Consider the following 24,122-nt stretch of genomic DNA (forward strand, 5'->3'; position numbering starts at 1 on the left):
CCCCGCCACCGACGACGACCTCGGCCGTCAGCCTCTCCAGCGAGGACCCATCGCAACGCTCCTCGACCATTCTGACACCTACGACGAGCGGACAGAACAGCAGCGTAACGAGATTGACGCCGAGCTCGGAGTTGAGCCAGCCTAACGGGAATGGGCAGGGTAACAAGCTCGCTGCACAGGCGTTGCGTGCTCCTAGCCCTCAGCGGACGCAGCAACAGAAGGTCGAGGGAGACCAGCTGACGGTGCGTCGCTCGAGGTCCCCAGTCCCTGCGCCCTCACCGACTCGTCCTGAGCGATCTGTCGAGAGAATTCAAGCGTCAGCCCCTGAGCAAGCACAGTCTTGGAACGCCGCTCAAGCACAAAGCAACGCTCCTGCCAAGCCTGCTTCTCCTGGCGCTGCGGCTAATGTGGGAAAGCGTTCAGCCTCCGCGCCCACGTCAGGCCCATCGACTACCTCCTCCGCAGCCTCGAGCAACGCGCCAAAGCGTCCAGGCAACCTGAAACGCCTCTTCTCGAAGTTCGGCGGCTCGAATGCTAAGCCGTCCAAAGCTTCTTCGGACAGCCCTACAAAGGCAGGGGGGCAGGCTCCTCCTATGCCAAACCAGCAGCAGCAGGCCGCAGCACGAGGCCCCGCTCCACCTCTTGGCAATGCTCCCGCCCAGCGGCCTGGCAACACCCAGCAGCAGCCACAATCGCAGCAGCAGCAGCAGCCCCAAGCTAAGGCTCAGCCTCGTGCACGAATCACGGCCGGTCCTCAATCCGCCAACGTGCACCACGGCTCCCAACAGCGAGCCAGCGGCGTGATCCACGGAAGCGGCTCTGCCCAGCGAGGAGGTATGATCTTTTCTAACGGCATGAACGGAAGTGCCACTCCCAACGGGCGCGCCTCGCCGTATGCCTCTAAGCAGCAACGCGCTCCTTCCCCCCTCTCGGGTGCCAATGGCGGTGTAACTCACAACCACCAGTCGGGCGATATCTCCACTGGTAGCTCGGGCCAGGAGTCAGTAGACTTCAAGATGGTGGGTCCTCCTGCGACCTTGGGCGGCCAGCAAGGCTATGCGCCGGCGACGGTCTCGGTTGGACGATAAGTGACTCCTCGCTCGCAAACTTGACTACAATACGACTAAAATGACTCACGAACACGGACTTTTCAAGCTCTACACACCCGCCCCTGTCCCTTCGATTCCGACTATTCAGCATCCATTCGCTCTCCACCACACTCCTTCGCAACGCAACATGGTGCGCGCCATCATTCGCCTCGCCAGCTCTTTCGATCTTTTCTCATCTACGACTACATCTTCTTCTTCTTTCGTCCTTCGGTGCTTCACGATGCCCTTATGACCGCGCCACAGTCGGTGCCCTTCTACTCTCAACCTTTCTTTGTACCCTCCGCGAACGGTTTTGTCTACTCCCTCTTCTATTTCTCAACGGCAAAACCCCCAGCCAGGCAGAACAGGCGATAGCAAATGAAGACCAATGCGAAACCCCACTCGTTGGAATTTCTCTCATGTCCTGTCTGCATTGCTTGCAAGGTAGTGACGTCTACGCCCGCTCTCCCCTCTCGCTATAGAGTGCGTCTACATCTGCTTTCCTCCATCTTCCTCCCACGCTGGTCTCGCGGGAAACGTCTTCCGAGCCCATCCCTCAAACAGAGCCCTCATCCTCCCCTTGCTCGTTGAGCCATAATCGTCATTCAAGCAGACAAAGGCGGGAACTTCACTCTCGTCCACCAACTCCGCATCGAGGTTTGTATCGCCTATGGCGCCCGTGCCGAGCTCGATGCTCAAGTCATCCAAGAAAGCCGCCGTACTGGCCTCGAACTCCATACGATGGAAGCGACTGGGTGAGGAGCCGATCACGTAGCTGTATCGCTGTAGCAAGCGCAAGGCGAAGTCCCGTTGCGACTTCTGAGCCCAACCGAGTGAGGAGGACACACTGGCAGAAGAGAAGTCCGGCTTGTTGTCTTCTTCGTAGGGAGAGAAGATGAACGCGGGGTCCTCGGAGAGCTCTTGCGACTTGTTCAGGGAAAAGTAGGTGGGAGTGAGAGGCAGGTGTGGCTCTTCTTGTGGACGTGGCGCAGTCTCGGATGGTGGGAAGACTTTGCCCTGCGGTGGTAGGAAGGCATTGAGGCCTCGCTGACCCGACTGGCCAAGAAGGTGTACAAGCAAGCAATCTCCACACTTCTCCCCCTTCTCAAAGGCGATCCGCTTGAACAAGTCCTGCGCGAGCATTCTGCCATCATCGCGCACCAGGCCGGACAGACACGCTGCAATGTCCAGCCTACAAGCCGTCTTCCCGTATCTGGTGTCCGTCTTTGGCGTCTTGCCCTCTCTAGCATGATATCGCGGGTAAGGCTCTTCACCGACCTGATGGACGCCGGAGGCCTGCCCACCTCCCGCAGGGCGAGGAGGGGCCTTGCTCTGCACGTAGGGGTGGAGAGTCATGAATGGGTACGCTCCGTCTTGCGCCACAAATTTGTAGGACGTTCTGCGGGGATGCGGGAGGGACAGAGAGCTGAGATGGGAGAGATGGGCATTCTGCTCAAAGAGCGAGCGATGTGGTAGGAGGACGGAGCCCGTGTATCGTCCCGAGCCGGAGGTGATGATCTCGTTGAGTGACTTGCCCGGCAGCGGGAGTCGTAGGCTTATGAGCAGATCTGTCATCTCGCTCGCATCGATGAATCCATCATCGTTCTTGTCGAGACGCAGAACGAGGTAGCTCCAGAGTGCCGCCTCTCTGAATCGCTCGACAAAGTAATGCGCCATCATAAAGTGGGTACTCGTCCCCGGTCGATCCAGCCTTTCACTCCTGAACCTGTCTTCTCCCGTCGCTCTCCACTCAGCAGCCCACATCATCCTCATCTCCTTCAGCACCCTCGTATCGAAGGTTCGTGGGTCGTGAACCGTGTACGGCCTGACGCGGGTGCCGAAGCGCCGGTCGAGAAGCCAGGCGGAGTGGGATAGGCTGGGCCACTCCCCGGATGACGACTCGTCGAAGTACCTGTGGCCCCGAACGAGGAGGGTCGGGTCAAAGCGGAGTACGGGTCCAAAGAGGGGTGTGGTAAAGTCGGAGAGGGTGAGAGGGGATGTGAAGAACATGTCGTCGTTTGCGTAGACGAAGGTCTCGCGGGAGGAAGGTGTGACAGGTGCACCAAGCATCGACTCGAAGGCGATGCTGTTGAAAGTTGGGAGATGCTCCTGTTTCCAGGCAGCGAGGACGTGTCCGGAAATACTGCCTGAAGAAGGGTTGAGCGTGGAGGCTGGATTGAGCCAGTTGGGCGTCCAGACTTGCCAGTCGTGCTGAAAGCGGAGGTGCTCGCCTCCAAGAGGAGAGGTAATCGCACCGGTCTTCACCTCGGGGTGGGACAGATTAACCCATCCGGGCACCTGGCCCCATTGCACCCGCCCGTCCTCTGTAAGAAACGTCGAATGCTTCTTCCTCGGCGCCTCCCAATCCACAGGAGCAGCATGCTTTGGCGGCTGTGCCGCAGCGATGTCAAAGGGGCGCGGAGGAAAGAAAGATGGACTGAGCACCTGAATGGTCCCCAAGTCTTGCAGATTTGTGGCGGCAGAGCGAACAGCGTAGCGCAGCTCGTCGATCTCTCTAAAACGATTCTCGCCTACATCGCGAAGGTGTATACCCTTCTTGCTCGTCCTATGCTCGTCCTTGTCACGCTTGGAAGCACGAGGCGATTTGGATTGACGCTGGTCCTCAGCCCACCATTCTTCCACCCTTCCTACCCCTGGTTGGGCATAGAGGTCCAGCGCACGAGCATGCTCCCAGTCAGAGCCGTTCACCCAAGAGAAGAGGACGTCGTGCTTTCGTGCTGGATGATCTGCTGGCCAGTAGACTGTTGATGCGAGACGACCGTGAGCTATCCATTCGTCAAGAGCGGCATTGTTAGCCGTGAGGGGGCGGTGGGCCTCGACTGCTTCCACCTTGCGGCGTTGCGAAGGAAGAGGGTAGCTGAAGGGTAGCGGATCGCTGGGGGGCTCGAGCGAGTGCGAGGGCTGAGGCCCAGAGATGAGTTCCACGGCGTAGGGCGGCAGCTTGTTGCTTGATGAGGAGCTCGAGGACGCTGCCGCGTTGGAGTAAGAAGCGGCCAACGGTCGTTGCCGAGCCCGAAATGAGGCGGGGAGAGAGTAGCGAGTGAAGGCAAAGACGAGCCATGCGCCAGATAGGGCAAAGCAGACAAGAATGAGGACGCCGTTGCGTCCTTTGAGCAATCTTTGCTTGCTAGCTCTGTCCAGCTTAGCCCTCGCAGGCTTTGGAAGAAATCCCTGCCTCTCATCGAATGACCGAGGCAGGAGCTCTGGCGAGGGAGGATGAGACTTAAATGCGAGAGGCGACTCTGTGCCGCTTCTTGGTGATCCACTGCGACTGAGATCCGGCGATGAATTGGTCGTGCTTGCTCTGCGTCTCTCCTGCCACTTGATGCGACGTTCAAGTAGTAGCCGCTGGACCTCCAGCTCTTGCTGCCAGCCATCGGCATCGCCGCTCGTCCTCGAGGAGGTTGATGCCCGTGAGTGACCGTCCATCACCATCGCCTCGCTGCCTGCCAGTCGAATGTTGAACCGGTCAGAAGGAAAGCAACATCGAAGTTCGAATTCGACGTCGACATGGCAAAGCTTGGCTGCCTCATGATTGAAAGAAGCAGGGTCCAGGCGGTGCCTGTGCCTGCCTGCTGCGCCGCCGGCAGACGGAGAAGCTATTCTGAGCAAGGTGAGGAAGCGTGCCGAGACCTGCCGTCAGGCCGTCAGGCCAAGACCACGCGACGTCGACGTCCGGCGACTTGGAGCGGCAGTCGAGGGCTCGAGAGCTTCTCGACGTCGAGTGGCTCCGACGGTATTCTCCTTTCCGTCGTACCCCATCTTCGTCATCATGGCAACATCAATAGCCGCACTCGCCCTCACGCGACAGCAGCTGCGCCTTGCCCCACGTAGGGCTGGTCTCTCTTCTCGCAGCTACGCTTCTATCTCGGACCCAACCCACTCGGAGATCCTCAATGCTTCTAGCGCCGCCTCATCCTCTTCTCCCGTGGAGGCGAGGAGACAGCAGGCCGCCAGCCCGCAGGAGAGGCGGACGGCTACACAGCTCGAGCAGGAGAGGAAGTTCAGACAGTACGAGAAGGTGCTGAAAGCCAAAGCTGCTGAGTGAGTGCGGTGAGAAGGCATGCTCGCGAGTCCGTCTCCATACTAACCCGTCTCCCGCGACTGCATCACCACTCCCGCCTTTCTAGGGAAGGCCTTTCCACAATCGAGGAGCTTGCCGCCAAACGTAAAGCCCAAAAAGACGCATCAGTCTCTGCCTCTCTCGGTCTCAAGCCCCCACCAAAGGCTACAGCGACAGAGCAACGCGATGCCGACCTCGCTGCCAAGATCCGAGCCGCAGCAGAGAAGGAAGCGGCTCGCAAGCTTGCATCGGGTGACCTCTCCAGCAACCCTCACGGCGAGAAGTCCCCCATCAAGCCGCTCGGCAGCATTTTGGATCTAAGCAAAATTGAGGGCAACGAGGAGATGAATGCGGACAAGATCAGGGAGCTGTGGACGGGCTATCACTCGCTCAAGGGCAAGTTGAGCGCAGCCATCCCCACGGAGGTGTACGAGCGCCTCATCAAGGTGGCAAGGCAGTACCCGCAGTTCGTCCTGCCTTTGCCGCGCACGATTGTGGGAGGTGATGACCCAGAGGGAGAAGTGCAGGCGACCAACCTACAGCCGGGAGAGAAGAAGCAAGGGTACGAAATGCAGTTCCTCGAATGGGGTTTCATCCCTACCGCCACGCCTGGAGCTCCGCCTGCTACGACGGTCCTCTTCACCCCGCTGGCTGAGTACAAGCTGAGACAGGAGTTTGCACAGCCTCTGTTGATCCTTACACACTACACCGACCTGGCACGATCGAAGGGCGTCGTTCTCATGCGAGGGGATGTCACATCAGCGGAGGAGGTCGAGGCCAACCCGGCAGGCGTAGCAGCTGCTGAAGCGGCGAAGGGACGAGGAGCGTCGGTGGAGGAGCAGGAGAGGTTGAAGCAGACGCCCGTACAGACGACGGTCAAGGCGCCGCCTGAGGAGGGTGGGGGAGGCGGAGGGGCAAAGATGAGCGAGAAGGATGCTCAGCTGCTCGCCATGACGATGCAGCGCTTCTACCTGCCGAACGCTGCGGAAGGAGATGCTGCGGCTAAGGAGAGGAAGGAGCTGCTGAGGGCTTTCCATGAGGACAAGGACGCTTTCAGCGTGCCTAGGCTGTGCGAGGTGGCTTTCACCTTCTAGATGGACGATAGAGGCAATGAAATGATTGTCTAAAAGTACATCTTGATACACAGTCGATCATGCGGCTCATGCATCGACATCCATTCCCTCGAGCTCCCTGCCGTCCCCGAACTGCCCATCAAACTCATCCTCTCCATCAGCCAGCTCCTCAATCTGTGCAGCCGACCCACCCCTCTTAGCCTCCAACTCCCTCTCATGCCTCTCGACAGCCTCAAGCGTCTCCGGATCATTGAAGTCGATGACGTCGCCATCTAGGGCCCCATCTTCTCCCAACTCCAGCCCATCCTGCGCCATCAATCTCTCAAAGTGCTCCTTCTCCTTGCGCTGCCTTTCCTCAATATCCTTGACACTCCACAGACTGACCCCACCCTTCGCCCCCTGATCGAAGGGTTGTGCCATTCGTCTGATGAAGAGCTTGCTCTCCACGATGGCCATATCCGTCGACAAGTTCGAATGAGTATCCGTGATCTGCTGCGCAATCCACTTGGGCAGCTTGCTCCTCTTGTCCGCCCGTGCGAAGCGCTTGTCCGCGAAGACCATCAGACCGTAGTCCGACTTACCGCGGAGTACTCTCCCCACACACTGCGCAGCGTGGCGCATAGCGTCGAAGGTGAGGAAGTCGTTTTCGCGGATTCGGAAGTTGTCCCTTAGGAACTCGAGGCGAGCCTTGAGAATGCGCGACTCGGTGTATTGGTACGGCACACCGAACATCACTACTGCGCGGCCGTAGTTGTGGTCGAAGTCGATTCCCTCTGACACCTTGCCTCGGGCAACGGAGAGGAGGATAGCGCCACGCCCATTGTCGCATGCTCGACGGTAGTTCTCCAGTGCGACAGAGGTCTCGGGCGCATCGGGCGTCTCGATGAAGACGAGCTTGTACTTCCAGACTTCTTCGAGGATGCCCATGTCATGCCAGGCGGAGACGATTGATTCCATGTAGAGGTAAGAGGGGAAGAAGGCGACCTGGGGGTGGAAGCAGGGGAGGAGAAGATGAGTGAAATGCTCGACGGGATGTCTGAAATTTTCCGCGGTTCCTACTCACGATGCCGTCCGGGATGCACTTCGCATATTCGATCAAGATCGAGCCGTAGTTTCTCACGACCGAGGGATCATTGCGCACCTCAAATCTCGAGCTGATAGCAATCTGATCGCTCCCCCTGGTGATGACCAGCGGCAAGAAACACTGCCTGGTGAGCGTCATGGGATAGGACTCCTGGACAACCGTTTCGAACTTGAGCATCTTCGGGTACATATCCAGGGGCGAGATAGTTCCGCTCGTGATGATGACAGAGGAGAAGCGCTCAAAGACGGGCTGGATGGCGAGGCTTGCGTCAAGGCAGGTGAAGTGGAAGATGGGGTTGGGTACCGTAGCGTTCTCTGTCTCAAAGGGCTCAAGGATAAGGAGGAAGCCCTGACGTTGGACGAGATTAGGGGAACGTGGTCAGCAAGAGAAGCAGAAGTGATTGAGAGGATTGACCTACCTTGTCGTAGGTCGCCACCAGCGTTGCGAATGCCGCCACCTTCTGCAGGGCTGCAAACTCATCCAGCCTCGTGAGCTCGAGCGTCGAGACGAGCATCCTCAACCTCTCTGCACAGAAGCGCAACGGCTTCCTCTCGATGTATGTGATGTCCTTTAAATGCTGCAAAAAGCTCGTAGGCGTCTCTGCCACGACGTGCAGCACTCTCATCCTCGTCTTGAGATACTCGACAAATCGCTTCAAGAAAGCGACGAAGTGCTCTGCTCGTCGAATGTTACCAGGAATGGCTTCTTTGAGCAGGTCCTCAGGCAGGACCGGGTTGGCCATGAATGTCTCTGCCTCTCGCTCGGTGGAAGACTGCTGGAGGCCCTCGACGAGGTTCGAGTATTCGTCTTGCAGCTTGGCCGCGTCCGTCTTCTTTACTTCGTCGACGCGCTTGGCTAGCTGGTCGACGGAGCGATACGCACTGTCCAGCATAGGGCGTGTGAGGTCGATGCTGAGGGACTCAATGCAGACATTGTCGATGTTGTGAGCCTCGTCAAAGACGACAATGGCATCCTTGGACATCTCCTTGCTGACCTGCTCTGCAACTTTTGGGTCGAGGAGATAGTGGAAGGAGTAGACGACGATATTGACGAAGGGGAGCATGCGACGAATGCCAAAGTAGGGGCAGATGCCTTGCTCGCGGGAGTAGTCCTGCGGCGAGGCGTGAGAGAGCAATCAGTATCCTCAGTGTGTACCGGCGCCTACCGCCACTCGCCTGCGCCTGCGCCTCTACTCACTTTTACGTCCTCCAGCGTCCACACGCCATGCGGCAGCAGGTGGCCAGGCTCGAGCTTTCCCAGATTCTCGTGGAAGTCGCACAGCTCCACGCTGCCCGGCTCTTGCCTTCCCTTCTCGCATGCCCACGCACTTGTCATATCCCTACACCTCGCGTCAACGACGTTGCCTCGCCTCTCCCGACTGACACTTGGATGAATGCATAGATTCTTCCTCGAGGACAGCCCCAGCGCCAAGATGTCCTCATGCTGACCTTGCCCTTTTGGCAGGGGTAACTCTCTCTCGACCCCATCCTCGTCCTTGACCTCATCCTCCCCCGGATTATACCGCGCTCTGTACTCCATCAAACGACTGAGCTCAGCCAACACCTTCTCGATCTCGGGTACTGTACGCGTGCAGTAGATGAGCTTGCGCGCAGCAGGATAGTGCATTTGATAGCTGACGATCAAGCTGAGCAAGGAGACTGTCTTGCCAGTTCCTGATGGGGACTCGATGACTGCCTTGCCGTTTGCGTCGAGGGTGCGTTTGAGGTCGTTCATCATTGCAACCTGCTCGGGGAAGGCGTAAGGGTATGGGAAGATGACGGGGAGGTCATCGATGTAGAAGCGCATGATGGGCGGCGAGGGGCGGCCGTGATGGCTGCAACGACGACAATGACGATGAGGGTAGGGAAGGAGGAGAGCGTATCGAGTGGATTGCTCAGCTCAGATCATCGCCCCCCGCCCTTCGATGCCATTGCCGCCAGTCCGTCTCCGTCGTCTCGCCCGACTCAGGGCTCAGCGGAAGGAGAGACGAGCGAGACGCGCCGCCGCTCAGCACAAGCCATCAAAGTGGGTCGCGAGCTTTCGACGCGATCCTGCCCTTCTCAACCATTACTCCAAGCCCCACGACCATCGCCACCCCGCATATATGCCCTCACGCACCGTCTCAGCGCCGAGGGTGCCGCGCTATGCAAGCAGGCCTGATCGCCGTCTGCCCGATGCAGAGCTTCAGCGCGATGCTGCAGGCGATGTAATCGAAGAAGAAGACGAGAATGAGCACCAAGGTCGCGGCGAGGAAGACGATGATGGAGAGGATGATGACAGCGACGCCACCGGTCCTGCACCATCCAACGAGCCCTCCGAACAGCCACTTGCCAGCACGGCAAGTATGACCATCAAAGGCTCCCTCCGCGACTGGGACAAATCCCTTGAGTCATCTCAGGCTCTCCGCTCGAACATCACAGACGCGACCGTCTCTTACGCCGAGCTCTTCTCGACCATCTCCGGCGCAAAGGGCAACGCCATGGACACAGCATTCAGAGACATGATAGATGCGACGTTTGAGGCTCAGCTGCGCCGCGAGGCAATGAAGCGCATTGCGGATCAGGTGGCTAAGGGAGAGGCGGTGTATGATGCCGTGGGCGCTTACGAGCGACAGGTCCAGGAAGGTTTGGAGGCGTACAAGGCCAAGACGACGAGGCAGAAGTACTTGCATCATGAGGGATACAAGACTTTCAAAGAGAGAGTTTGGGAGGCACACACCGATGAAGCAATGCCACCCTTGGCAGATTTCATCGATATCGAGGACGGAGATGAGCCGGATGATGATGATGACTTTACGGCGGGGGCGGTGCGACAAGAATACAAGTGGGTGCGATGTGGGGCGCTACTTTGAGAGATTTGAGCTGAACTCATTGCCCTCTCCCCTGCGTACACAGATGCCCATTGACGATGGCCCTCCTCAAGGATCCGGTCACCAGCTCCGTCTGCCACCACTCTTACTCAAAGGAGGCCATCCTCGACTACATCACACAAGCGCGCAACCGCGGCGAGTCGGCCAAATGCCCGCGATCAGGCTGCACTAAAGTCATTTCGCCGAGCACACTCAAGGACGACCGCGATCTGGCAAAGAGGGTTGCGACGCACAAGAGGAGGATGGAGTTGGCTGAGGGGAACAAGAGAACGCAGGCGGCTGAGATTATCGATTGAGCCCAAAAGTCAGTTCCCTGTCTCGCTGCGTCTCGTCACCTCTTTGCTACTGTCATCAGATCACCCTTTACCACTCATGTACTCTCACATCATTCTATACCAATCCATCGACTCGTCTTTCCACTCTATGCGATTATGTGCTAGCTCGCAATCCTTCCTACACAGCGGATGAAGCCCGCACCACCGTCTCCTGCCCAGCAACTCCCTCTGCATCTTCACCGAGCACAGCGTGCTGCTCAACCTTCTGCTTCTCCTCCCACTGCTGAATTCTCTGCTGCTTTGCCGCAATCTTCTTTGCCTCCCCTTCGGCTTTTGTCCTCTCCTCCTCCTCAGCCCTCAACTGAGCCCTAGCCTTTCGCCTCTCCTGCCTAGCTACGTTCTTGAGCTTCAATCGCTCTACCTGCCCCATAAGGCGCTCCTCGGTCCAAGCTTCCAAGCCCTCAAGTTCCGACTCAAGGATGACCTCGCGAGCACGAAGGGCGGAGAAGAAGCGACGCAGTCTTCGTTGTGCGGGGCGTGAGTTGTATTGGGATTGTTGCGTGAGAACTTGACGCCAATGCACCGAAGCAGAGGTGAGGAGCTGATGCTCGAGTGTGAGGAGCGCGCGGGCGCGCTGGGTCTTTTGCAGCACGATGTCGAGTAGCGACACCGACTGAAGACGTTGAGCCCGACTGCGCAATGGGTGGAGAAGGTCACGACTTGCTGTCGTCATGGCAATGTCGAAGGTGGGAAGGAAGGAGTCGCTGCCGTCGAATACGATCTCAGGTGAGGTGTCGGCCCCTTCCTCGCTCACCTTCACGGTAGCTCCAAGGCTGCGCACAAGGTCTCGCACCTCAAGCTCATAAGCATCCAGGGCTTCGTCGACCAAGTAGCGAGCCAAGGGGATGTACTGCCCTCGTTCCCGAGCTGCAGCCTCTGCGGTTTGAGCAGCACTCGCCCCTTCCTTTTCCAAGGCTGCTGAGGGGAAGCTGGCGTGCCTGATAAGATTTCTGTACACGGACGCCGTAGGCGTGAGGATGTGGCGCACCTCAGCGAGGCTGGCGGCTTCGGCTGGTGGTGCTGTCTCCAACGAAGCAGAAGAGTCGGCGGCGTTGGCTCGAGCTGCGGCTGCAGTGGCGGCCTCGCTCTCATCTCCCTTGAAGAGACGGCTGAATGTTCCAATGAAGTCGGTCTTGAGCTCAACCACATCATTTTGCTCCATCGTTGCAGCTCCGACTTCTGGGTCGCTCGAAGCGACTCTGAGTGTCTCAAAGGCGCCCATCATCTCACTGACCGTCCCCAGCTCACCCAAGGCGTCCACGATCGCGCCGAACAGCGAGGGTGCCCGCCCATCAGCTTGGAACATCAACGAGGCCCCACTCGGCATGAAGCTGCTAGCGCCCAGATCGACGCCGAATCGCTCTTTCAGAATTGATCTGATCCTGTCGACTCGGCCAGCTCGTGCCTGCATATCCACTAGCCAGAGGAGCTCCTCATCCTTTACGCGGATGTTGTCCTGGCCCATCTTTCGAACGAGGCCAAGAGCCGTATCGGCGCAGCGCGAGAGCACCGCTACGTGACGGTCCCTAGCGGCGCCAGAGGTAGCGTTCCGCGGTTCCACGGGGAGCGCTCGTACGGAGGTGTGTAGCGCCAAGAGGTAGGAGCGGTACGAGTCTGCATCTGGCTCAATTCCGGACACGTTGGTCATGCGCCGCCAAATCGAACGAGCGAGGTCAACATTGCCGGTGTTGCCCGCTTCGAGCAAGATGCTGTTGTAGTGGATGAGGTTGAGCGCAGCATCTTCCTCGCCTCGCGCAGCCGCCCTATCCAGCTGCTCGATAACGAAGTCCACTTTGCGTGAGTACTCTTTCGCCTCCCGAGGTGAGCTCGACGCTAGAACGGAGCCACTCTGATTGGCATCTGCCTTGACCCTTGGCGCCAGCATGGCGGTGAGCCTTCTGTCCTGCTCTGACAGGTCTTCATCTTCCTTCTCCTTCTCCTTCTCCCTCCTCTCACTCTGACGCGCCCTCTTCCTACTCCTCTTCGTTGCCTCCCTCGCATGACTTGGGCTGACCGTCATGAGCACCAGCCGATGAAATCGAGGAGCGATACCATCTGCCATGTTATCGCCCTGAAGAGAACGAGCGCAGATGGCCGTGTAGAGGCGCCAAATCGCGGAGGGGTCTTGATCTTCTTTGCGGGACGACAGGGACCTAAGAAGCGCAACGTAGAGGGCTTTGGTTCGGCGCTGTCGGGGACCAAGAGAGTCAAAGAACCCTCGCAAATTAGCGTCACCATGTGCGTTGAGAACGTGCGAAGATCTTTGCAAGGGACGTCGGGTACTGGATGGTTGGCTAGGTTGAGGGGCACGAGGAGATGAGGAAGGTGCAACTGAATGTATGCTGCGAGGAAGGCGCGAAGAGGAGGCGATTGGTGATGCTGCTGATGATGATGATGAGGAGGCGGCAGCTTGAGCTGCGAGTGCCAGCCTCGGTCTGCCCATCGAGCCAACAGCTGCCGTTGCCATCCTGCCAAGCGTCCGGAAGAGTGTGCGGAGAAGTTGAGAATGAGTGGGAAGAAGAAAGGACGAGCTCGAGATGGTCGGACGAGGCGGGAGAGCAGCAGCGGAGAGACAAAAACGACGCCTGCGCCTCCGCGTCCTTCAGGTCCTCATCGCAGTCCGCTGGGCGAGCCCGCTGATCAGCATCATGAAGTACACAGGTATCGTGACAGTGTGGCGTGAAGGGCTCAATTGACGACTATAGGAGATCGAGAGAGATATTGATACAGAGGCTTGCCATCGTATGGACAAGTATGTCGCCGGAGAGCGGCCGCGCCTCCAGCTCAGCGGGCGACGATGGAGGGGCAGAGCACGCAGCGCAGCGTCCGCTCCTCGTGCGACGTCGATAGCCTCTGCCTTGGTGTGGTGATAGTTGTCTCGCCCTCCCTCTCCTGCCTGGCAAGGCTGACTGTGCCCTTACCAGCTGCTGTTGTTCAGGCCGAACCTCCGGCTGCATTTCCCTCTCGCCCAGCCTCCTCCCCATCCTCGTCATCCACCTCATCGACATTCATATCGCCTTCACCATCATCTAGCCAACTCTCCTCGACGGTCTGCTTGACCCTCTTGACATATTCCTTGCGATTCTCCTTCCAAAGCTGTGCCGCCTCTACATTAGCAGGGGAGGCCGAGTTCGGGTCGTTGAGCAATGACTGGACGGATGTTAGGATGGCGGAGACGTCGTAGGTTGGAGACCAGCGGTTCTGCAGGATGTCCAAGCATAGCTCTCCAGATGCATAGACGTTTGGGTGGAACATTCGCGAGAGGAACTTGACTGTGGGAGGTTTATTGGGGTAAGACTCGTCGAAGGTCATGAGAAGCTTGAATGTGCCGTCTTCGAAGGGGGTGTCGGCTGTGCGAGGAGAGCGGGAGAGGGGAGTATTGTAAGAGAGATGAAAGACAATCAGCTTGGAAGTGCTCGCTCCTCACCTGGGCCAAAGATGACAGCGTTCCAGACCATGAGGTTGTCGGGGCAAGGAGCGCCACTGATGCCTCCGGGAGGATCGGTGGACAGCCTCTTGAAGTCGCGAATCAGGCGGCGCTTGGCAGGGGTCGACTGAGAGTCGAGTAAGATGGGAATGTTTGTGGGTCAGGATCTTGTCAGAGAGCGCTGCTGCTCGCCATCAAGCGTCACTCACCATCTTGCTGGAGGTGGAGCGCTAAGTCAAGTTGTAACGACGATGTGAGATGGGGTAATGCGCTCGCTCCTCGGACTTTTTCCACACAGTCTAGGAGCTTATCTCTAGAGCTCTCGGCCCTCTGATGCTGTCACTTGGTGTTGTGGAAGGAGCAGGGTTGGCGATAGCTAGCAGCGGTGAGGTGTTGGAGAAATTGAGCGATGAGCGAGGAGGACCACTCTGCTGCCGTTGGTTCGCCCTGAGCAGCCTCGCCGCCGCCGCCGCCGCCCTGCGCCCTTTCTGGCGGAGCGGGGCGTCGACTTGGACTCGGACTCGGTGACGGTCCGCGCTTGGGCCACACGACGCAAGCAAGCAAGCAAGCTCAAAGCGCACAGAGAGAGAAAGCGACATGGCAAGAAGCAATGCATCTTGCTCCTCTTCAACTAACCCCTCTTTGTTCGAGCAGGCGCATCGTAGCATGGCAGATAGCGACGCTGATCGGGCGGCTCGAGCTGCTAGAGCGAGAAAGCAGGTGAGCATGCCAGGAATGGCGATGAAGCTGTCACACCGCTAATCCGTCTCTGTCTCACTGGTCACAGCTCAAGAAGCATCAGCAGCAAAAGAAGAAGGCAGCTGGTGCAGATGGCGGAGAGGCAGCTACGAATGGTGGTGGCGACGACGATGTAGAAACAAACGTAGATCCAGACGAAGCTCCAACCAGCACCGCCGCAGCTTCACCATCAACACAGGCGCCAGGAGATGCGTCCAGCCTCTTCCAATCGTCCTCGAGCTCGGATGAATTGCAGGGCCTCAAGGATCAAGTATCCTCGCTCGAGACAAAACTCAAAGAAGCGTCAGAAGAGAGCGCCAAGACTGCTGCTCGTTCCTCAGACCTTGAGAAGAGAGGCCAAGAGCTGGAGAACGCAAAAGACTCACTACGCGCAGCCACCAAGGAGCTCGAGGAGCTGCGGGCAAAGGTCGAGAGCCTCCAGATGGAGGGCAAAACAGTCGCAGAACGGTCCGAGAAGGATGCTGCAGCACTCAAGGCGGCAGAAGACAGGGTTGAAAAACTCGTGAGTACGCATTTCACAAATTGCCTTGGCGCATCTTCACCTCGCTCATGCCAACTGCTCTCGCCCGCAGACCAACGACCTCGCAGCACAAAGAGATCAGCTGCAACGGCACCAGCAGGATGCCTCGAAAGCTGCTGAGACTGCTCGCTCTGAATCCACCGTCGTAGAAAAGAAGCTGCAAAATACTGAAGCAGAGCTCACCCGGCTAAAAGAAGAGCAGAGCAGCTCATCAAAGAGCCTGGAGGCTGCTCAGAAGGAGCGAGACGAGCATCAAGCACGGGTCAAGACACTTGAGAGCCAAGCGGCTGCGGACACAAAGGGCCGCGATGGGCTACAAAAAGAGCTCGGGAATTTGCGGGACGCTCTTGCAGAGCTCGAGGCCGACGCCAAGGCAAAAGCGGAAGATGTCAAGAAGCTGAGCTCCGAGCGAGACTCGCACCAGTCAGATGCGGCCGCGAAGGCGGACAGCCTAGACTCGCTACGGAGTGAGCACGAGGACCTCAAGAAGGAGCTTGAGAAGCATCGTAATGCTGGGAAGAAGCTGGAAGGCGACGTCAAGACTCACGAGGAGCAGCTCAAGAATCTCACCTTGGAGCGAGACTCCCACAAGTCGGAGGCTGAGGCGCAGGCGTCGAGCCTCAGCTCACTACAGAGCAATCACGACAGCCTCCGGAAGGAGCTGGAGGAGCTGCGCAGTGCTCATACGAAGCTAGAAGCAGACGCCAAGACCAGGGCGGACGATCTCAAGCAGCTGACTTCGGAGCGCGACTCCCACAAGTCGCAGGCAACTACCAAGAGTGCCAGCCTCGAGTCATTACAAAAAGATTACGCCAGTCTGCAGAAGGAGCTCGAGGCACAGCGCAGTGCTCGTGCAAAGCTCGAGAGTGATGCCGCGACGAAGTCAGAGGAGCTCAAGAAGCTGACTTCGGAACGTGATTCACATCAATCGGACCTGAGTGAGAGGTCCTCAAGCCTTTCGTCGCTTCAGAAAGACCATGATGGCCTCAAAGAGGAGCACAACTCGACCAAAACTCAGCTGACCGAGAGCCGCAAGTTGACAGAAGAGACGCAAAGGCAGCTCGAAGAGGCCAAGTCGCAGCGTGAAGGGCTGGCGAAGGAGACGAAGGAGGTGCAGGATTCCCTGAAGGCGAGGACAGCCGACTTGGAGGCAGCGAAGAAGGAGGCGGAGGACCTGCGAGCTCAGCAAAGCGCAAGCGGGGAAGAGCGCCAAAGGGAGAGTGCGAAACAGAAGAAGCTGGCCGCCGAGTCTGAAGAGAAGATCAAGGCGCTGCAAGCCAGGTTCGATGAAGCTTCTTCGTCAGCAGAGATCAAGCGCGTGGAACTGGAGGCGAGCCGCAAGGCGTCCGAGGAGGAGGCAGAAAAGCTCCAGGCCTCCGTCAAGGAGCTGGAAAAGAAGCTCGAAGCCAGCTCAAAGGAGGTGCAGAGGAGCAAGAGCGAGCTGGAGTCTACGTCCTCTGAAGCGAAGGAGAGAGCGGCCGAGCTGGAGAAGAAGGTCAAATTCCTTGAGGAGGCGATTGGGGGCCTGGAAAGCTCCAAAGGTGATCTTGAGTCGAAGCTGGAGGCCAGCTCGAAAGAGGCCGAGGAGCATCGAGGCAAGCACACTGCTTCACTCAAAGACCTGGAAGTAGTACGAGCGCAGGTCGGTGCGGCTGAGAAAGAGCGAGACGAGAGAGCCGGCGAGCTCAAGACGACTCGCGGCCAGCACGAGGCCTCGCTCAAGGAGCTTGAACAGCTGAAGACATCTTCAACAGAATTGCAGAGGAAGCACGATGCTGCTGTCAAGGATCACTCCGATGTCAAGAGCAGATCGGAAGCGGCTGCGAAGGACCTAAGCAGCCAGCTCGAAGCGCTGAAGGCGTCTTCCGCAGATCTTCAGAAGAAGCACGAAGCAGCGCTGAAGGAGCACGCCGAGGCGAGGGACAAATCAGAGGCAGCTTCCAAGGGCCTCAACGGCCAGCTCGAGCAGTTGCGCAAAGATCTGGACACGGCAAAGACGGAGCATACCAAGCTAAAGACGACCTCCTCTGAGCACGAGAAGCGGGCGAAGGAGCTCGATGGCAAACATCAGGAGGTGTCCACAGGCTTGAAAGCAGCTCAGCAGCAGCTCGCCGAGGAGAAGAGGCGTGCAGCATCACTGCAGGAGGAGCAAGCCTCACTCCAAAAGCAGCTTGAGGATGCCCACTCCCAGGCCGAGAAGACGCAGATTTCCCTCAAGACCAGCGAAAGCAGTCTGACTGCGACGAAGAAGGAGCTGGAGAAGGGGCAGAAGGAGGCGAATGATTTGCAGAAGCAAGTATCGCAGCATCAAAGTCGGGCGAAGGAGCTTGAGACCGAGCTTGCGAAAAGCAAGGCGCAAGGCGAGAAGTTGCAGAGCGACAAAGACGAGCAGAGCAAGCAGGCAGAGTCGTCAGCGAAGGCAGTCGCTGCGTTGGAAGCTGAGGTCAAATCGCTCAAGTCTGAACTTGAGGGCGCCCAGAAGCAGGTTAAGCAGACTCAGTCAAAGCTCGACGAAGCCAACAAGTCTTCGTCTGCGACACAACGCGACCTCACCGAAGCGCAGTCCCGCATCGCCGGCCTGGAGAAGGAGTTACAATCCTCCCAGACAAAGCATGACCAGCTCTCGACCTCTCATAGAGAAATCTCTGCGCAGTTGACACAACTCAGTAAGGAGCACGATACTCTCAAGCAATCATCCTCGCAATCCAGCGACGCAGCCAAGGCGGAAGCTGCCGCCCTAGCCGGTACCGTCGCTCGTCTGGAGCAAGAGCTGGCCGAGGCGAAGAAGGGCGCATCGGCTGCGGACGGCGAGCTGAAGGCGACCAGGGGTAAGCTGGAGCTGGCGAAGAAGAGGGCATCTGCAGCGGATGGAGAGCTGAAGAAGATCAGGGGGGAGCTTGAGGTGAGAAGGACGGAAGTGGGCGAGGGACGCAAGGAGCTCGAGAAGGTGAGGGAAGAACTGTCGACCCGTGCGATCGAGGTCGAGAACCTGGTCAAAGAGCTTCGTCAGGCTCAGGAGCAGCTTGCGACTTCGACAAAGGACAGGGAGACTTCAACCAAGGAGCTGTCCCAGCTCAAGGAACAGCTGGCAGCCGCATCCAGGACCTACGAGGCGGAACTTCGTGACGTCCGTGCGCAGCTGTCGACCGCGACGAAGAATGGCGAATCGTCGTCGAAGCAGCTGGCACAGCTCAAGCAAGAGCTCGAAGCGGCGACGAAGAAGCACGGCGAGCATGACACTGCCCACAAAGCGCTACAAGCTGAGCTGGAGAGCGCCAAGGAGTCCGCTGCTGGTCTAACCTCGGATGTCGAGAAGCACAAGAGTGCCGCAGCAGAGGTGCAAGCGCTGCTGGATGCTGCAGAAGGGGAAAACGCCAGGCTACGCAGCGCAGCTGATGCGCAGCACAGCGAACACACCACCTTGACCACTGATCTGCAAGCACGCCTCTCCGAAGCGGAAGCGGAGCTCTCCACCACCACCACCAAGCTCGCCGCTCTTGAGGAGCAACTGGCCTCAGCTACCTCGAAAGCAGAGGAGGCGGCCGCTGCTGCGGACAAGGAGAAGACGGCCCGCGAGACGAGCATGGCATCTCAGCTCGACGCGCTCACATCCAGCCACGAGCTGGAGCTCTCACAGCTACGATCAAAGGTGCGCAACCTCGAGGCGAGCCTGTTCGAGGAAGGAGAGAAGACGCATCGTTCCGCCAAGCGCGTCGCAGAGATGGAGGAGGAGCTAGCGCGTGCGAGAAGCAGTGGCAGCAAGAATGGTACATTGTCCGCACCAGCATCAGCGCCCACTCCTACACCTGCGCGACACGGCTCCTCCCTTCAGGTCAACAACGCTCCTCTCGGCAGCCGAGCGCACAGGCGCAGTGCAACTGCAGCGCATATCCCTTCTCTGTCCCCGCTCACAGAGGGCGAGACCATGGCCGATGGCGGGAGCAGCTTCCCCTTCGGCGAGGCAGGCTCTACGGCGGCTGGCTCGCCAACCACGCCAGGAGCGAACGGTGCTTCTACATCCAGGTCGGCGGACTCGGCGTTGACGAAGGTCAAGAAGGTGCCACCAAGCAAGGAAGAGCTCATCCCCAAATCGCAAAGACACAGACGGCGCGAGTCACTGCAACTCCTCGGCATGAGAATAGCGGCAGATGCGCCTGACTCTGCTCCCTCGCCATCCAGCGCCGTCTCACCATCGTCAAATTCAGCATCCAAGATCCCGCCTATTCAAACCATTGCGCCTGATGGCCGTACGACGACTGGTCATGCGCGCAAGCAGTCGAACCCGCTGGATAGCGAGAATGTGCTTGCGGCAGATGGAAAGGATTCGTCACTCAGGACGGCTGGTAGGGTGCATGTGAAGACGCCGCAGCTGGCGGATAGTGGGTTGTTGTTCTGTAGTCATTGCACCGGGGAGGAGTTGTTGGTGGTGTGAGTGGGCTAGCGGTGAGGGGGCAGGGAGTCATGCTGGATTTTGAGTCGCGCGACACCTTCGCCATGGGAGCGGTGAGACAGATCTGTTTATTGAGCATTGCCAACTCAGCTGTGAGACATTGCTATGAGCGAGACGAAGAGATTGAGCCACCGTAGGAGTCGTTGCATTGATCAGCAGCGCGATCGCGTGGGGCGATCGGCTAGCCTAGTCTACTCTAGCTTAAAGCTCGCTCGACGCGATGATGTCGTGCGTCTTCGGCCTCGCCTGGCTCGCTCACAAAAGGCTTTTGACGGACGGACGAGGGAGATGAGCCTCGGAGCAGTCGGACGACAAGAGTGCGGCGGCGGGAGGAGCGGGGCGCGCCGAGCTCGTGGACCGAGAGGAAGCCTTGTCCTGTCTCGCGAAAAAAGGCTCGAGCGAAAGGGAGAGAGGAAGAAGCAAGCCTCCGCGTGCGACATCCATCGATTCATCGATCTCACTTGCTCATTACTACCACTCATCCCTCCTCCTCCTCCTCCTCCTTCTCCCACTCTCGTGGCGCTCAATTGGACCTCGGAACCCCTTGGTCGCCGTCGCTTTCCACCCCTTTAGCGTCCTCCGCAGTTTGTCGTGTGCCGCCTTTCCTTCCTCCTCGCCGTCCTCTTCGCCGGAGCGCTCAGTCCAATTCCGAGCCGGACGTCCTTGAGCTTTCACCGAGAGTAGCAGGAGATCGACTCCTAGTTGGTGCCCGCGTCTCCTTCCCAAGGCATCCCTTCACTACTCAACACTAGCATTTTCAGCAATCTCGAGCTCTGTCCGTAGTCAGGCAGAAGCACGGAGACCTCGACGAAGGCGCTGCTCCTCGTCGTAACCTCCAGCCCTCCAAATAGGCTTCTGCTTTCCAAGCATGGCCTCCATCTTCGATGCTGCCCAGTCAGGCGACGTTGCCGCCCTGCGCAACCAGTTGGACGGCTCAGCATCCAGCGGACCCGTCGACATCAATGGCAAGGACGCCAATGGCCGCTCGGCTCTCATTCTGGCCGTCGAAGCGGGACATGAGGACGCCGTATCTGAGCTTTTGAGTCGAGGTGAGTGACTCCATTTCCTTGCGAAATGCTCTTCGGGCGGCAAACTGACGTTGAGATCCTCTCCTGATACCAGGCGCTGACCGTCACGAAGCCCTCGCTGCCGGCCATGGCCAAAACGGCTCAAGCATCGCATCTCTCCTCAACGAGGCTCAGCTGCGCTCCCAGCACCCCGGCAGCGACGACCAGCAGCCTGCACCGCACCACATGTACGCACCCATCCCCACAGACATTTACGGCGGCTATCAGCTTCCCGACGGGTCCATTGCCTACGGCGGCTACCCACAATACCCTCCCCCCTTCCAAGGCCAAGGAGCAAGCGGCGCTCCCGGTCAGCCCGCCTTCTACCATGACCCAGTCATGTTCCCTCACGCCTACCCCTCCTTCCCTCCCATGAATGGCGGCCCGCGACCGCGAGGCTCCTCTTCTTTCGGCCAAGGGCGCAAGCCCTCGACAGTCGGCAAGCTCCCTCCACCAGAGGTAGCAAAGACGATTCCATGCCGCTTCTATCCCAACTGCCGTAATGGTGCTAGCTGTATCTTTGCCCACATCGACGGCCCCGTTCCTGAGAACGGTGATGTGGCCTCCCCTTCTCACCCGCACCACGGGCCTCCTCACCATCCTCACCACCATATCCCGCAAGATGGCTCAGCAGGGCACCCACCGCCACCCCCCGGCTACTATGGGATGCCTCAACCGTTCCCGCCTCACTTCTTCATGATGCCTCCGGGTGCGAATGGAGCTGGGCCCATGGGAATGCCTTTCGGAGGACCGTCAGGCGCACCGATGCCGTTGCACTACCAGCCGCATGAGGCGCCGCACCCAGGACAGATGACGCCCGTTGCTCCGATGGCAGAGGTACAACCGCAGGAAGGTGCCGCGTCTGCTCCTGAGCAGCCTACCGCCGGCGAGGCGTCAGCGAGTCCAGCGCTCGCCAATGGCGAAGAGGCGCCCAAGGCTGCTACTGCTGAGGGCGAGGAGAAGACCACGACTGAGCAAGACGCGGCCACCACTGCAGACAGCGCCGCGCAACCACGCCGCCAATCCTTCAGCACCTTCCTTCACTCCCACGCCGTTCCCTTCCAACCAGCCTCCGTCGTCTCTTCAGTCAATGGCGCCGCGGTCCCCATTCCTATTGGCCCTGCTGCGGGGTACCCCGGGCAAGGCCACAGCCAGGGTGGCTTCAGCGGTCGGGGCAAGCTGCGCGGTCGTGGCGGTGGAGCGGCAGGGATGATGGGCCGAGGAAAGCACGAGCGTAGCCCTTGCACCTTCTTTGCAAGAAACGCCTGCAAGTACGGATCGGAGTGCCTCTTCCCTCATATCCTCCCTGATGGATCTGATGCGAGAAGGCTGCCTGGCATGCTTGCCCAGTCGCAGCATCAGCGTCATCATCAGCATCACGCACATCACCATAACCAGCAGGTGGAAGGCGCAGCTGCTGGCCCCTCGTCGGCCGTCCTCGTCAACGGCGAGCCTATCAAGACGGGCAACACGCCCCGCCAGCCTGCAGCAGCATCCGTGCCCCTTGGCCCGAAGCTGAAGAGGGAAGCCGGTCTGCCGCCCACCCCCTCCGCTGAAGTGACGTCGACCGCAGCTGCGCAGCAGCACGAGAGCGGCTCATCAAAGAAGGAGAAGGCTCAGCCCAACGGCAGTGCAGTCGTCCCTTCCAAGCCATCCGCAACAGCCACGGCGGCCGCAGCAGCCTCTGCTTCCTCATCACCGACGCAGCAGCAGGCACAGCCCGCCCAGTCTGCTGCCGCTCCTCAGTCAGCAACCTCATCACAACAGCAGCCCCAACAGCCACGAAAGGGCAACAGCAAGGCTAACGGTAATGCTCAGAACGGCAAGAAAGGCAATGCTGCAGCTTCATCAGCCGCCAGTGCGGCCGCACCACAGCAGCGCATGCCCGTCGGAGCGGACTTCCCTGCCCTTCCCGGATCGCCGAACACCAACGGCACTCCCTCGAACGCCCCTTCACAGCCTGCCCCCACCACTAACGGCACGGCAGCCACTTCTCCCGCTCAGCCGGCAGAGACCTCGCAGGCTTCTTCGCCAAAGGCAGCCGTAGCGCAGCCTAAGGTGAACTTTTCTGCTATCCTGTCTGCTCCTGCCCCTCCTAAGAAGGTAGTGGAGGCACCCGTCACCGCTGCACCAGTTGCCGAGGACAAGTCAACCAATGGCGACGCCGAGCACCAGCCCCAATCGGAGGAGACCGCCGTCCCCGCTGAAGGCAAGCCGCAGCCGAATGGCCACGCCGCGCCCGCTGTGAACGGCGCTCCTTCGAAGCCGACCACCAACGGCGCCTCCGCCTCCAAGGCTTCCAAGGGCTCCGGATCTGCCAAGACGACAAAGACCTGGGCAGCCAAGCCTGCCCCGACCCCTACTGCGAGCAAGGAGCCTGTTCTTGATGCTGACGACTTTCAGCTTGTCAAAGGGAGGGGACACAACAAGAGGACCACGGGAGGCGGTGCTAGTGGATCAAGGAGCGGCGGGTCTTTTGCTGGGGCGACAAAGGCTGCCATGGCTGCCTGAGTGAGCACTCCAAGCCTTGTCGACTCTTAGCACCCACCTCAACAGGATCGCCTTGATCGTCGAAATCGCACAGAGCTGCGCAGCATCTCCTCAACTCTCCTCGAACAGGAACATGTCGCCCATCGCACAGCTTCCACATCCAGGCTCTAGACCAAGCCTACCATCCTACCGTCGCTCTATCTTGTCTCGACTCGACTCGGTTCGACCTTTCCACCTCCCTCTAGAGCACCTTCCTCCAAGCCTTCCACCCCCCCCGCGCGAACCCTTCGTACTTCGTATCGATCGATAAGCTAGAGGCCAGTCTTCCTCCTCTGTTCTCTCAACAGGCCCCACGACCCCACACACCTCCAGACCACGACCGACTTCGTCGACCCGTCGCTCCTAGCATCGCCTTGTCTCCTCTTCCTCTTGTTGTGCCGGCGATCCCACCTACTTTCAGCTTCCTCACTTTTGCGATTCTGCCATCTCGAATGACATTGGATCGTCTTGTTGCTGCTCATTATAGTGTGCTGTGGTGTTGTTCTCGTCTGTCTGACTCGCTCGACACTCATCAGGCTGCCCACACAGGAGAGAGGGTCGGGTCGCGAGATAGCATATCATTCCCATTGATCTGCTCGCAGTAGCGGCGTCGCCGTGCGCGTCTTGTTCAACATTTCTCCTCGCAGTCATTGCACAAGAGGCTGTAGCAGCCGGGTATCGCGCGAGATCATACCCTCGTTGCCTCATTCAGCGATATCACGTCCTGCCGCTACCCGTAGACGGTGAAGCCTACGTATGCGGCGGCATCGTGATTCGGCGCCGATGATCATGACGACGAAAGCTCCTCTCTTGCTGTTCACCAGCCGCCACTGCTAC

At 59.0% G+C, this 24,122-nt stretch overlaps 8 protein-coding genes across 8 annotated transcripts; 4 read left to right on the forward strand and 4 right to left on the reverse strand.

The window, feature by feature from the left end:
- Positions 1–1,277: 1,277 nt before the first annotated feature.
- On the reverse strand, positions 1,278–4,170 carry BDZ90DRAFT_272208 (hypothetical protein; the record flags this gene model as incomplete). The annotated part of the gene is made up of 2 exons (XM_025508769.1): positions 1,278–3,874; positions 3,939–4,170. The coding sequence occupies 2 exons, from the start codon at positions 4,168–4,170 to the stop codon at positions 1,578–1,580; spliced, it is 2,529 nt and encodes an 842-aa protein (XP_025361786.1). The 3' UTR covers positions 1,278–1,577.
- Positions 4,171–4,881: 711 nt separating this feature from the next.
- On the forward strand, positions 4,882–6,266 carry BDZ90DRAFT_260839 (ATP11-domain-containing protein; the record flags this gene model as incomplete). The annotated part of the gene is made up of 2 exons (XM_025508301.1): positions 4,882–5,153; positions 5,240–6,266. 2 exons carry the CDS (start codon positions 4,882–4,884, stop codon positions 6,264–6,266), a joined length of 1,299 nt encoding a protein of 432 aa, XP_025361787.1.
- On the reverse strand, positions 6,199–9,208 carry BDZ90DRAFT_187568 (DNA repair helicase). Its single transcript, XM_025503836.1, has 4 exons — positions 8,527–9,208; positions 7,748–8,440; positions 7,309–7,677; positions 6,199–7,229 (listed from the first exon to the last, which is right to left on the reverse strand). The coding sequence occupies exons 1-4, from the start codon at positions 9,133–9,135 to the stop codon at positions 6,333–6,335; spliced, it is 2,568 nt and encodes an 855-aa protein (XP_025361788.1). The 5' UTR covers positions 9,136–9,208; the 3' UTR covers positions 6,199–6,332.
- A 180-nt stretch (positions 9,209–9,388) lies between these two features.
- Positions 9,389–10,618, forward strand: BDZ90DRAFT_232733 (hypothetical protein). Its single transcript, XM_025506367.1, has 2 exons — positions 9,389–10,152; positions 10,224–10,618. The coding sequence occupies exons 1-2, from the start codon at positions 9,434–9,436 to the stop codon at positions 10,492–10,494; spliced, it is 990 nt and encodes a 329-aa protein (XP_025361789.1). The 5' UTR covers positions 9,389–9,433; the 3' UTR covers positions 10,495–10,618.
- BDZ90DRAFT_232735 (hypothetical protein) lies at positions 10,503–13,062 on the reverse strand. Its single transcript, XM_025506368.1, has one exon. It carries the CDS (start codon positions 12,998–13,000, stop codon positions 10,652–10,654), a length of 2,349 nt encoding a protein of 782 aa, XP_025361790.1. The 5' UTR covers positions 13,001–13,062; the 3' UTR covers positions 10,503–10,651.
- A 231-nt stretch (positions 13,063–13,293) lies between these two features.
- BDZ90DRAFT_240937 (hypothetical protein) lies at positions 13,294–14,351 on the reverse strand. Its single transcript, XM_025507384.1, has 3 exons — positions 14,170–14,351; positions 13,961–14,087; positions 13,294–13,883 (listed from the first exon to the last, which is right to left on the reverse strand). Exons 1-3 carry the CDS (start codon positions 14,170–14,172, stop codon positions 13,468–13,470), a joined length of 546 nt encoding a protein of 181 aa, XP_025361791.1. The 5' UTR covers positions 14,173–14,351; the 3' UTR covers positions 13,294–13,467.
- A 5,287-nt stretch (positions 14,352–19,638) lies between these two features.
- BDZ90DRAFT_187716 (hypothetical protein) lies at positions 19,639–20,410 on the forward strand. Its single transcript, XM_025503837.1, has one exon. It carries the CDS (start codon positions 19,795–19,797, stop codon positions 20,260–20,262), a length of 468 nt encoding a protein of 155 aa, XP_025361792.1. The 5' UTR covers positions 19,639–19,794; the 3' UTR covers positions 20,263–20,410.
- BDZ90DRAFT_280098 (hypothetical protein) lies at positions 20,123–23,765 on the forward strand. Its single transcript, XM_025509240.1, has 2 exons — positions 20,123–20,738; positions 20,812–23,765. Exons 1-2 carry the CDS (start codon positions 20,558–20,560, stop codon positions 23,265–23,267), a joined length of 2,637 nt encoding a protein of 878 aa, XP_025361793.1. The 5' UTR covers positions 20,123–20,557; the 3' UTR covers positions 23,268–23,765.
- Positions 23,766–24,122: the final 357 nt, after the last annotated feature.

Source organism: Jaminaea rosea, assembly GCF_003144245.1.
Source record: "Jaminaea rosea strain MCA 5214 unplaced genomic scaffold BDZ90scaffold_8, whole genome shotgun sequence".
NCBI classification, from domain to species: domain Eukaryota; kingdom Fungi; phylum Basidiomycota; class Exobasidiomycetes; order Microstromatales; genus Jaminaea; species Jaminaea rosea.

Bases quoted from the DNA above. Each gene is read 5' to 3' on its own strand.
- BDZ90DRAFT_187568 (XM_025503836.1), bottom strand. From the start codon at position 9,135: ATGCGCTTCTACATCGATGACCTCCCCGTCATCTTCCCATACCCTTAC. The intron at 7,678-7,747 runs GTAGGTCAATCC...GTCCAACGTCAG, and splicing joins TGGTGGCGACCTACGACAAG to GGCTTCCTCCTTATCCTTGA. The intron at 7,230-7,308 runs GTGAGTAGGAAC...TTCCACCCCCAG, and splicing joins AGTGCATCCCGGACGGCATC to GTCGCCTTCTTCCCCTCTTA.
- BDZ90DRAFT_232733 (XM_025506367.1), top strand. From the start codon at position 9,434: ATGCCCTCACGCACCGTCTCAGCGCCGAGGGTGCCGCGCTATGCAAGC. The intron at 10,153-10,223 runs GTGGGTGCGATG...CTGCGTACACAG, and splicing joins GCGGTGCGACAAGAATACAA to ATGCCCATTGACGATGGCCC.
- BDZ90DRAFT_232735 (XM_025506368.1), bottom strand. From the start codon at position 13,000: ATGGCAACGGCAGCTGTTGGCTCGATGGGCAGACCGAGGCTGGCACTC.
- BDZ90DRAFT_240937 (XM_025507384.1), bottom strand. The intron at 13,884-13,960 runs GTGAGGAGCGAG...CTCCTCGCACAG, and splicing joins CGCTGTCATCTTTGGCCCAG to CCGACACCCCCTTCGAAGAC.
- BDZ90DRAFT_187716 (XM_025503837.1), top strand. From the start codon at position 19,795: ATGAGCGAGACGAAGAGATTGAGCCACCGTAGGAGTCGTTGCATTGAT.
- BDZ90DRAFT_280098 (XM_025509240.1), top strand. From the start codon at position 20,558: ATGGCCTCCATCTTCGATGCTGCCCAGTCAGGCGACGTTGCCGCCCTG. The intron at 20,739-20,811 runs GTGAGTGACTCC...TCCTGATACCAG, and splicing joins ATCTGAGCTTTTGAGTCGAG to GCGCTGACCGTCACGAAGCC.